At 37.5% G+C, this 13,026-nt stretch overlaps 1 protein-coding gene across 8 annotated transcripts in view; it reads right to left on the reverse strand.

The window, feature by feature from the left end:
- Positions 1-13,026, reverse strand: part of slmapa (sarcolemma associated protein a) — a 77,205-nt gene that overhangs the window by 22,515 nt on the left and 41,664 nt on the right. For 3 of the 8 annotated variants that reach the window (XM_005453595.4, XM_019359178.2, XM_019359184.2), the window contains 10 exons: positions 12,431-12,467; positions 8,893-8,955; positions 7,904-7,999; positions 7,439-7,510; positions 7,208-7,348; positions 6,976-7,113; positions 6,433-6,601; positions 5,617-5,667; positions 3,516-3,665; positions 1,809-1,874 (listed from right to left, as the gene is read on the reverse strand). In XM_005453595.4, coding sequence (XP_005453652.1) covers positions 1,809-1,874; positions 3,516-3,665; positions 5,617-5,667; positions 6,433-6,601; positions 6,976-7,113; positions 7,208-7,348; positions 7,439-7,510; positions 7,904-7,999; positions 8,893-8,955; positions 12,431-12,467 — 983 coding nt within the window. The remainder of the gene's footprint in view (positions 1-1,808; positions 1,875-3,515; positions 3,666-5,616; positions 5,668-6,432; positions 6,602-6,975; positions 7,114-7,207; positions 7,349-7,438; positions 7,511-7,903; positions 8,000-8,892; positions 8,956-12,430; positions 12,468-13,026) is intronic. The other 5 variants (XM_019359181.2, XM_019359182.1, XM_019359179.2 and 2 more) reach the window with 4 other exon arrangements.

Below are 13,026 nucleotides of genomic sequence, written 5' to 3' on the forward strand. Positions count from 1 at the left end.
AGATGCCATAAGGAAATCCAAGCAACCAATATATATGTGTGGGGTTTTTAAAGAGGAAGAAAGAGTTCAATATGCAGGAACATTTGGTCAGTGAGACATCACCAGGCTCCAAATGTAATCTAATTATTCTCACTCCATGAAAAATAAAACTGAAATTAAGGCTTAGGTGGGTCCTGGTTCCTCATGATGAACCTCTAGTTTCACAATTTTTCAGCTAAAGCCTGCTCAAATGATCTGACAAACGGTATTAACACTTTAACTTAATCTTCCCAATAACACATATTTGCTCTCTTCATTCACAACAGTCAAAAACAACAGCTGTGCTGTGATTTTAGAAATAATCACTCAGAGAGCTCATTCATGTCTGTGCCAGCTGCAGTGAGGTAAATTTCATGTGCTGCTGCCGACAGAAAAACAAGATGTCGCTCTTGCAAAGTAGTATAGACTCTATTCTTTAAAAAAAATTCAGAAAAAACCCATTTTATCTAAACAAAAAACCCCAAAGAAACTGGCTTCTTTTTTCCCCACTCTGTGTTTACAGGCCATGCCGGTATTTATCTGTCTTACACACTCAACCAAACAACAAATACAAAATTAAACAAAAAGTAAGTTAAAAATCAAAATGTCTCTTCCAGCAAACATAAAAAAAAATATAACATCTCCTAAGTAAGGTTAATTCTTTTGTGCGATTTGCTGCATCTCTAATTAATTAATAAATAAATAAATAATCCAAAAAGTAGCTATATTAATACTGAAACAAACAAGAAAAGAAGGTAGAATATTCCCTCCCAAAAAAACCACGTATAAATTCTAAACGCACAAATCAGTCCGTGCATAATTACACTGCTCCGCCCATCAAAAAGTCACCTGCACGAATATATCGCCTATCATCGGTTATTGGACTGGAAAAATTTTACATATCGCCCAACCTTATCTATAACTTTTCTTTAAGAGTTCATCCTTTGGTGTGGCAAGGATAACAGAAAATTGTGCTAGAAATCGATGTTGTTTTGTTTCTTGTGTTTTTTAAAATCATACTTTATTTTTATTCTTTACTTTGTACTACATGACATTTTGCAGTGAACAAACTGAAAGACCCACAGCAGCAAAGAACATCTGTTTGAAACCATGGAAACAAACATAGCCATTAAACAATTATATCTGCATAAAATAGTTTGGCTGCTTAAGGTTTAACTACTACGCTTAACACTACTCAACCTTAAAAAGTTTATATTGCTTAGCCTGTCTTTATGAAAAGAACACTTGCAGTTTTCTAAGAATACTCTTTATCAGCCTGTTTCACGCAAAATAAAACTGCTCTGAAGAAACATCCAATTAAAGAAAAACAATCTTCATCCGAAAGATTTAATCACAGTTTACTAGTTAAGTAAAGAAGAATGAGCAAGAACAGAAACAACTTTAAACCAGGAAAATCCAAAGATGTGATGATGTGTTAAGGCATGTGAAGAATGAGTAAGAAAAATGTAGATTTCATTACATCACATCTCGAAATTTAGAATTTTTTAAAATTATTACAAAGGGGGATATTATGGTATTATTGGAATTTAGTGGAAGAAATTTTTAGTTATTAAATGTAAATGTCCAGATCTTATAATTCTGAGGAAAACAAAATAAAAATTGCAAAAGTATAACTTAATTGTTGTGCTTTCCATTTTATGACTTTTAAGCGCTCTGACAGTTTCATTTGGCTTCTCCTGGCATTGTTTGGCCTCCATAGGGAAGAAAGTAAAGGAAATTATGAGGAAAAAGTGTTTCGGTGTACAGCAGGAATGGATGCTTGTACTCACGCGGACACTCAATCAACTGTTGGATTCTAGTCGAGTCTCCTCCGCTGTTGTTAACATGACAGTTGTCTGATAGAAACACAGAGAACTGACATTACTATGAAGACTATCAGAGCAGAGCCCGGTATTTCTTTTAGATTTGATTGATTCTGCTTATCGATGCCAGGGTAAATTGAATCATGGATTTAACAAAGATCAATACAATTTTTTTTTTTTTAAGTTTGTTTTTTTTAAATTTGTCCTGATTTTAAACTGGTTTTATTGCAATATTATATTGAACTGCAAGACAAGTGGGTATACTGCATCCCATGTGCTTGTGCCTGTGTAGCCAATATAAGCACACTGAAGAGCAGACCATGAGACTTAATGTTCTGGATTAGATAAGCAGAATCAAAAAACAGTGGTCTTAAGGATCGACAAATCTGGAACAGGATCCAGTTGAGAATTGGCTCTCCACACCCAACCCGGTTTTAGACTGGACGGGTAGAACCAAAGACAGAAATCATGACGGACAAACAGGTAGAAGCAGGTAGAATGCATGAAAGAACGAGTTACAGAGAACTATGAGGACAGATAGATGCGCGATAAAAGGATGGAGCTGAAATTAAAGCCAAAATTGGTCTCGTCAGACAGAAAGTTAACACAAAGGTTCTGGACAGATACCACATCAGACAAGATGTGGACAAGCAAACAGCAGACAGGAAACATAAAGCCTCCCAGCAAGTTTTCATTTCAACATCACGCACAAGAAATAATGAGTTAACCAGCCTAACAGTTTCCACAAGTCGGCTTGAATTTTAAAGAAATAATAATAATAATTCCACCTTATTTTTGCATCCAAGTACAGATGTTACCAAAACAAAGTGAAATCAAAAAGATGTGAAATGATACAGTTTAACTCCCCAAAATGTAACAATACACAAAACCTGAATTCAAGGCTCGGATCAAACAAGTTATCATTTAAATGTGCAAAATATGATGCTCCCTTTAAGTAAAGTATCACGGTGTGAAATAGGTTATTTCAAGAAAACCGGAGGATAGTCATGCGTAATATGATGTGGCAGGAATGTTTAACTGGCTGTTTTAACTGGTTGGATAGTGTCTGTGATCTTAACCCAGTGCAAATCTGCTGTCATTCATTAAAAAAGAAAGGGAAATGAAAGGAAAAAAAGCAGGAGGCAGTGTTAAGTTGAATACTGAGTCCTGCCAGAGGACAGAAACCAAACCAAGCACATGATCTCCTTGTTGGAGTAATTAGAGATGGCAGATTTGAACGGGATTAAGGTCACTCTGCACTCATTATAAATTACTAGGTAATACTAGTTCCTCACTAAGAGGGTTTAAAGAAGTGTTTAAAAAAATAAAATACATTTTTAAATTAGAAAGTTTATCTGTATCCTAAAATAAAGAGCCATGCTAAAAAAAGAAAACTTCTAAAAAATGGAGAACACAAAATGCACTTAAAAGCAATTTTTTTTTATTTTTTAAATGGGTCACTTGAAGGACTGATTTTTGTATTTCTGTAATTATATACCCCCCCCCCCAAAAAACCCCCCCCATTAATATCAAGAGCAAATTATTCCCTAAATGTTGTTCTGATTACTTGCATTAAAATAGCATTGTTTTGTTAATTCTGTGAAGGAAAACCTTTTAAAAAAAAACAAGCCTAAATATAAATTAAATAGTTTATTATTATGATAATTAAACTACCATCAGCATCTTCATCTTCCCCAACTGCACCATCATCGGTGTCTGTATCCTCCTCATCCTCGTCTTCCTCCTGGCTCTCGCGTATCTGCTGTGTGGAATCTCTGTCCTCGACAAGCTCCTCTACTGGTCCGTGGGGGACAGTGACGACATCTGTCATGTGACCAGATCAGATATAGACGATTTTGTCGAAACGTCACCAGAAATGTTGAGCACAGAGTCTAAATGATGGCGGGTTCCGTCATAAGGTGATTACTGTGGCGAGGTGTGCAGTGAGCCAGTCACCCGCAGCATTCATGTTCAGAGTGTCAGGCATTCAATGACCAGAAGTCAATCAGTGACCAAGGCTACTTTTTTCCCCCCACAGGAAGAAAAACAAAGCAGTGGACAGTTTGGAAACCAGAGAAACAGCCCAGATTATCCAAAAAGCCCCAGAAAAAAAAATTCCATCACTATCACCAGTGGATATACCGACCATCGAGCTATTTAAAGGACATGAAGCCTTGTACAAATCCTACGGGCTTCACACAGAGCTGAAACTGAAGGTCACATGAAACACTTTGGTTTCAAAAGACTTCAGAATCAGAATCCAAATACTTTTTTAATTCCTAAGGAAAAGATGTACCCCTGAACAATCATTATAAAAAATGCTTTAGGCGGTGTGACAACAATACCTCATCAGCCTTTTACGGCTGAGGGGTAAAAACAATTAATTTAACATAAATTAAAGTTCAGATCACCAGAGCCACAGCATCAGCAAACCTTGGGTTGTTTTAGGTAAAATATTTACTCGCCTTAGTTTCACATCATATTTTTTTTTACCTGTTCGTCAGAGAGACACTTGCAGCATTTCAACTCCCAGTTTCAGAATGTACCAAAAAAAAAAAAAAAAAAAAATCCTATCTTGCTCACTTTTCTCCAAACGACATTTTTCTTCCTCTCGCTATCTAACAGCAAAGTTAAACCAAACAGCTCAAGCTGCCATCTAAGGCCGTCATCAAGCTTCCCCTCCATTTCTTAATGGCATCAGAAGAATCACAGCTGAACAGTTGCGAAACAGACAAAGAAAATTTTTTGCTCAAGTTGCTCATTCAATTCGGACCTCGCCTCTATTCCCGTTGCCTAGTGCAACATCTTACATCAGCTGGAATCATTGCAGAGATATATGTAGTTACACCTTAAAACTGAGCTGCTTTATTGGTGAGCGAACCGTTAAAATCTCTGGGAAATGACCACGACGTTTTTTGCAGAAGAACCCACATACTGTATGATGGATGCAGCTAGTGTGCAGTGCCTTAATCCCCTAATTTGATTTAACATGCAGTGTAAAGCTTTAATATTTGTTTACTTTTTCAAATAAGTCATAACTGGAATAATAAGGACGACCTTTAAAAAGTTGGAAATATTTGCTATATTTCATACTGTAATAAGCATAAATGATGCTGGTCCTACAGCTCCCATTTTTGGTGACTTATGAGTTAGTCAATAATGCTGCAGGGTGCGCTCATGTGCAGCCACTTTTCATATAATAGGTCCGTATAAAGGGAGAGGGCTGCAAATGAGCCTAACAACCATGCCCAATATATTCTCCACTGATTTTCAACACTGGATATATTCCTGATAAAAATATTTTCACTTCCTGTTAACTCCCCAGTAATATTGCTATGTAACAACATATTTCTATAAGTCACATCATCTAAAAGTAATTATTATTAACCTTCCTAATATTTGAAAACTTAAATTTAGGTCATTTTATCTCAGTGTTTTTGTTTCTGATTATAAACGTGGAAAAAGCTGACACTTTCTGAATACTCTCAGGACTTATTTGAACGCTTCAGTTCCTGCACCAAGATATAAACTACCAGAGGAAATGGAAACCCGAAGGCTGGATGGCATGCCACCATAAACAAGACGAAAACAGAAGACACCCAGATTCCCGTGACAGACAGATAGAAGTTCAGTGATAAGAGCAGCAAGCAACAGGAAATTACATGGAAATCATGCAGGAAGCTGTCATGCATCATTAGTGGAGGCTGAGGAAGTGATAGAGATACACAAACAGACGGTGGTGGAGATGACGCAAACCCAGGACATGTGGACTCACCCAGACTGTTGTTCTCTTTAATGCTTTTCTCTTGTAGCTGTTCTAACCGCACTGTAAACAACAACAACAACAACAACAAAAGCAGAGAGAAGTGTTGACTGACAGGAAGTCCGAGCACAGGTCAAAGACATGATCTGACCTGCGCAAGAGGCGCTATGTTGTTAAAGTGACTGGCGTAAAGGGATCACTATGCCAGCGGGTTAAATAGGACTGTGTGTGTGTGGCTCTCTGTATAGTTGTAAAGATGCAGATGATGCAGACTGATCACCAGGTGACTGAAAAACCATCATTTAATGTATCCAACCTATCATGAGTTTAACCAGGTCATTCAGTACAAAACTGAAATTGGCTATGATTTTTATAAATATTCTAAGTTACTGGACCACAAAGTACACGAGTGGGTTGACATTTTTTAAGCTGCCAAAAGGATTATGACTAGAGGATGAGCATGTTATCAAAGCACAGGTAAAAAGGAGACCTTTCATTTGTTATAAATAGTTTTGACCAGCCCCCTGTCTCATACTACGGTAATATGACCTCCTCACAATTTAGTCAAAATACACTTTTTGTCATTTTCTCCATGAATTATTGCAAAACAGATCCAACATCCTAATCGGATGCCTAAATAAACTCAGATGTCTAATTGCAAGTAGCAGATCAACTCTGAGCTCCTCCTGAATGAGAAGTTGGTGTCCAGTTGCTTTTATTACATTTTGGGATCAAGCTTTGATTTACGCAACCATATGATTGGATTAAGCGTCCAAGTCTGTGTAATGCCACATGAATTGAAGTGTGTGTGTGTGCGTGCGTTTGTACCCTGCAGGGCAGCGAGCCTCTCGTTGGTGAAGTCATTGTCTGCCTGCAGAGCCTCGATGCGAGCCTGGAGAACCTGCTCCTTCTCCTCCATTTCCTCAATCCGTAGTTCCAACTCCCTCTTCTCTGTCGCGCCCCGCTGAGTGAGCTCCTCTTGTCTGCCCTCTGCAGCCTGGAGGAGGAGAAAAGGACGTAAGAGAGGTTAGGCCAAAGGAAGGAACAGAAGAAGACAAAGACGAGGGTAAAAAAGTGGAATAAAGAGGGAAATGGGGAGAAAGCAAACAGAAAAAAAAGATTATATGCTACATAAAACACAGCTCCCATTTTTGATAAATATGGATTATTCTGGACTATAAATAATGCAAAGCTGCTCTACCAGAGTCGAAGGATAAAACACAAAATGAGCTTAAAATGAGCACAGATTCCCTCTACTGAATTTATAGATAATTTTATTCTAAATATATCTCCAAAAACACATTTAAATAAAACTTGTTTTAAAACAAATTAATGCTGCAGGAAAATAAATAATTTTCCCTTGACGGTTACCTTAATTTTGTCAGTGAGCTCCTTGATCTCATTAACGGCCGCGTTGTACTTGTTGGCGAGCTCCCTCAGCTCCTCCTGACTCCTTTCTGACATCTCCTTCAGGTGGGTGCACTCGTCCTCGGTGTTACTGAGCGTGCGCTGCACAACAGCAGAGATGGCACCAAATGTTAACCTTAGAAATTTTAATTAGTTTTCATTCTGTGCATACCATATACACACACGTGTATCGTACCTCCACCTCTGACAGCTTCCTGACCACCTCAATCTTCTCCTGCAGAACTCTCCTCAGAGACTCCTTTGCCGTTGTCTCGTAGTTGTGTTTATCCTCCTGAAGAGCCAAGAGTTCCTTACGGATCCCTTCCTCCGTCTGGGACTGAAAGAGAATTTTAAAAGGCGATGATCATTTTAACTTTGTTTTGATTCATTGTAGAAGTATGCAGCCATTTTTTAAGTGTATGTATACCTTAGAGTAAGCTTGTATCTGACTGCCCATCACCTCCAGCCTGGAGAGCAGACGGTCCTCATCAATCAAAGCCTGTAGGAGACACACACTTAGTTTACAGCAGTCCTTATCACATTAGATACCATCTATAGATGAAAATTATGGGGAAAAAACACAAATTAGTTTAACTAATCGCAGCGTAGTGTACTAAATGACCCTGATTAAATATGAGCAGTTAGATATGATGTTGCAAACTCGGGGTGAATCCAAGTTCACAACTCTTTTTAGGCTCTATTACTAAATAACCAATGAAAGTGCTGTGCCTCATTTTGTTGTGCTCATATTTATGATTTGTGGGAAACACTATACTTTTATGTTACTAAAAAGACTGAATGCTGAACTGCCAGAAAGCATGATCACAGCTGCACTTGTTGCATTTGTTCCTCAACTTGTGAAGAATGAAGAATGAAACGTGGTATTTCCTACCTGCCAGCTGCTCTCTGAGGCCTCCTGAGTGGTGGCTAACAGACGCTGCAGAGTGGCTAACTTCTGCTCCAACATCTGCTCTCTGTGTAAGGCCTCCTGGAGAGTGAGAGGGAGGTCATCGATGAAAAATAACTCAGGACAAACAACAGCTTACACAGTTATTTATGACAATGTCTGATTTTTATCCACTAATATTAGTGTACCAGTTAACTTCAGTTAGCTGCTTTTTCTTTGCGGTTTATTGTAACCTTTGCTTGGAACCTTCTGAGGGACAGAGGATGCAAATTATTTCTAAGCTAACTCTGGTACAGTGCATCAACATTTATGATAATATTATAAATGATTCCGTTTTTAGCTAAAATCACTTAAAATGAAAAGAAAAACAAAACAAAATCAGTAATCAGATTTTTTTCACTCTTCCTTTAGAAATAATTTAAACATTTATTCCTCATTTTAGTTCTTTGTGCATTATAGAAAGTTGCTTTTTAGTAAGGACCTCTGATGTATGCTTTTCATTATGTAATCCATTTTTCCGATCAGATAAAACTTCACATCAATTTCACATCAGAGAAATACTCCTGTCAAGTCTTCACAGAACCCAATGTTGTCTTGTTAAAGCAGACCTATTCTGTTCATTTCCTAGCTTCATAACTTTAGTCCCTTGGGTTGTAACAGAGTAAGCCTGCATTCTTCTGATTGGATGCCGTTTGTAAACACAAGGGTTGAGCGGCAGGTGGGTGGAGCCTTCAAGCCTGATAGCTATATGAAGGATATCCCTCTGCATGGCATCATACAGATGTTGCAAAAACAGCCACAAACCAGCTGTTTAGAGCAGTCTGAAGCCTGAACTTATGGCTCACCATGATTATTTGTATGTGAGAAAGCACCAGTTTAACTGTGTTTGTATATATTTATATAAATAAGAAAATAAGGAGAAGCACAGTCACATTTCAGTTCTCAAATATGTCCAGTAGGTGTCAGTGTATTACCTGTAGATACTGGGAGAGCTGGAACAGTTCCTGAGAATACATACTGGGAGTGTTGGCTGCAACCTAAAAAACAAACACAAACACAAACCATGGAAACATGCTGACAGTTGTCTGAGACTCATTCAGCCTTTTGTTTGAATGCAAGGACAACAAACAGCTGAAAAACCAAAGGTTAAAGAGTAAGCTGACCATAATATACAACAACAAACATACACGAAGACAGAGCACAGGAACAGTGCAGGTCCACATTTCAGCCTTACCACAACTCTGATCATTAAAACACGACATGAAATATATAACTCTCTGCTTTCATTGATTTACTTTGAGCTTCAGAATTTTCTGAACGACTCTCAGCAATGTTTATCTATGCATCATTTATCTGCTTTATTAAAGCTGTGCTGTGACAAGCTGCGTTTAGACTTGTAAGTGCTGCATAGAAGTAGTTCCCCAACAACTGTTACTGTTGTAGCCACAACTTAATTTTTACCTCTTTCACTCTGATAATGACAAATAACTTCAGGATCAAAAACGGGTCAGAAAATGAATAATGTAGTGTATTCTTCTTAGTTCTGTTTTTTTCTTTAAAGTTGTATAATTGATAGGGGAAAAAACATATTTATTGTAAATTACTTCTGGTGGCCTACATGCAGTACCTTCACAGCTCCATGCTTTTCCACACTTTAAGCCTGGGTCAATGCTAAGTTGTGTATCATAGAATGGATGCTAAGTATCTGCTATTGACTGCCAGTAGCAAAACATATTTAGCACAAAAAAAGTGTTAAAGCTAGTACTGTTTTTTTTTTTTGTTGTTGTTGTTGGAGGCTGTTGAATTTAACGAAAGAATTCATACAAATCTAGTCAAATTTCAAATCGGTCTGTGTGATAGCAAGCAAAGCGATGAAAACACTCAATACAGCCTACAAATAACCACACTGACATGTTCAGGTTCTCCAATCATCTGAAGAAAGATTTCATGTACACAGGAAAAAGCTCTGTGGAAAATTAAACTTTAAGGAGTGACTGATAACAAGCAGTACTGATAGTGTCCATTAGTGTTACGCTCAGCTGGATTTCTTTTAGCCATTTTCATCTGCTTGCTTCTCGCAGACTTTACACTTACACAGTATTTTAATACAGGCAAATAATAAATATGTTCCTGTTGTCAGACAACAGATTAACCATGAAATATCAAAGCCACATGGTCACCTTTGTATGTCCAAAGCTATTCCTGCTGGTTGGTTTTTATAATAGATCTGTGAGCTGGTTTTCTCTTATCCTTGTATATATGTGTACAAATCAAATCAGCATGCCCTTTGCTATCGATGTTTTATGTTTGTTACCAGTATGAGAACATAATGAGGAAAACACCTTTTACACTTGGGTCTGTAACCTACATAAGGATTTATACACACACACACACACACACACACACACACACACACACACACACACACACACACACGACTATGTGTGTTGAGACCTGGGAGATGTGAGGATCCTGCTTTAGAACACTTAACTATGTTTAAGAATGGCTCAAATGTAATCATAGCTCCTCCCAGGCGTGCTCACACACCAGCCTACATTCCTCAGACAGGTTATACTGAGTCTTTGCTGTTCTGAGGAAGAATCAGAGCAGGGCGAGGCAACAGAGGAAGCCTGGTACAACACACTATGGGTAAACAATAAGTCTGGTACTGCACTGTATGGCACATAGGGTTACATTACATTACATGTATATAATGCGTTTTAAAAAAACAAAAAAACCAAAAAAACCCAAAACATTGTTAAAGTACCACGTGTCTATATGATCACATGTGGTGTTGTACAAGAAACTATAGAAAGGTGTTCGTTATGATATGACAAAGATTTACTCGTTCATTCAAATTACATGATAAATGATCCCTTGTGTGAACAGCACTGGGAGCCAGCTGGTGCATGCGGACTAATTCAACTAATTGCAAAGTAACTGTAAAACAAACCACAGCAACTAAAGCTCGTAATTTCTACTGATTTCTTTTTTTATTTCTTTTTCAAAAGGTTGATACCTTATTGCTGGAATTTCTTGATACCAGTACAGGTTTTTACATGCTCAAAACAGTCCGTGTTGCCTTACTGAGCTTAAATCTGTGTGCTTTCCTATTATTTTATGACTATTTGCAAAAAAAATTAAAAAAAATTAAAAAAAAATTAAAAAGACAAAACTTTATTCTAAGGAAATCCCACTATTTAAAAAAAACACTGATTAAAATCAATATTTTCATACATCTAAAGATTTTACTTTGTGGGGAGCTCAAAGTCTCTTGATAAATTCCAATATTTTTATATGCAGAAATAATCTTGTAGTGTACATACAATAAGTTGGTGCTAGTCAATTTATCAGCTAAACTCTAACAACAAATTTCCCGATTACAGTACTAAGGAATTTTCCCAGTGTTACAACATTGAGGTTAAGAAATCAACCCCAATTCCTTCTGGAACTTCAAAAGAAGTCTATATGACTGAATTTAGCACCTGACTTGTAGAAAAACAAAAAAAAGTGTACTTTAAATTGTACGGGGTATTTTGTTTTTGTTTTTTGTTTTTGGTATACCCTTCATTCATGCTCTTTGAAGCCTGTCTGTGTAGGTTTGTGAGACTTCCTGAAACAGCAGCTTTCAGTGTTGCAAATTTTAGCATTTTTTAATTTAGCTTGGAAATTCACCCCACATGGAGAGGCAGAATCCAAGAAGCATGACAGCAATGACCAATATTACTGTAGACTGGGAAAAGTTTGTACGCCATTGCACCAAATTTTAAGTGTTAGATTTGCAGGATTGAGAATCCCACCAAAACTGGCCCAAATTTAAACCACATGTTCAAAAAAATATTTATGTGCAACTGTATAAAAGATAATGTCCCGCTGTGTTACACACAATTCAAACATTAAAACATTTTTTAACCCATCTGCCAAACACAAACCGAGTCAAGGCATGTGTGCAGTGACAGCACATACAGTTTACTTTCAACTTTCAAGTCCAATCTAATACTCTGAATTATACATCACTGCACACATTAGTAATTAGTTTAGTAAAAGGAAGCAATCTAAGGTTTTTCTATATAAGCACTTTAAGCTCTTATGAACATCATGAATCCATCCAAATAGTTAATCTCCAAAAGCAGTGGGACTTCAGTTTAGAGAGGTCACATCCTAGCTCTGAGAAAATGACAAATTTCCTTTTAAACTTGAGTGGACAAACATCTAAATGTATGTGAAACCACAGCCTGTACAGTGGCAGAAAAAAATCCTCCTCCTTGATGCACATGAAGGATTTCTGTAATGCTGCAGCACCAACTGGCAGGGATCTCTGCATTCCTCTGTCAGCTGACTACTCCACTCTGTGTGTTTAAAGACAACTTATGTGTGTTAGAAATACAAACACACACTCTTAGATGCTTCTCTGAGGTGTAGCCCTACATGTGAGTGAGTGAGAGACACTTTGACATGGGACAGGACAACACAAACAAAAACACGCACACGCATACATACTTCTGTTCTTACCTTGTCTATAGGTAGTGGTAACGGAGGCTGGATGACACTGAAAGAGGAAGAGAGGAGAGAAAAAAAGTTTGTCACCATAGAAACACCAAAGAGCAAAGACACATGGAGTAACCACGGAGACCGAAATAAAAAAATGTTCCTGGAAAAGTCTTGTGACATCGGTTTTTCAGCTCATTTTAATAAAACACTCATTCTATTACGACCAAGTCACTGGCAACAAGGAGTCCATTTCTCACACCTTTCTGACATTTCAGAGGGTATAAATCACTTGATGTAAAAAAATATCCACTCAGCAACTGAGCCTTGCAACAATTTTTAGATGGGAAGAGCAGAGGAAAAGACAAAGGGAAAAAACCCCCAAGACTTTTCAGACTAAAACTTTGGTTATGTTCATAGGTTATTTATGCAACTGGGAAAAAATAAAAAGTGAGTATTTATATATTACATATTTTATGTATGTAATTTAATCAAGCAAAAACCTCCAGGTCTGAAAAATGAAGTCAATTCATGAAGCAAATAACTGCAGTCCCTCTAATGGCCACTTAAGGCAGGTTTTTAAAGTGAGTTAGTCGGCACAGACTCACATGTTAAAATGT

The sequence above is a fragment of the Oreochromis niloticus genome, linkage group LG5 (assembly GCF_001858045.2).
Source record: "Oreochromis niloticus isolate F11D_XX linkage group LG5, O_niloticus_UMD_NMBU, whole genome shotgun sequence".
In the NCBI taxonomy this organism is placed as follows: domain Eukaryota; kingdom Metazoa; phylum Chordata; class Actinopteri; order Cichliformes; family Cichlidae; genus Oreochromis; species Oreochromis niloticus.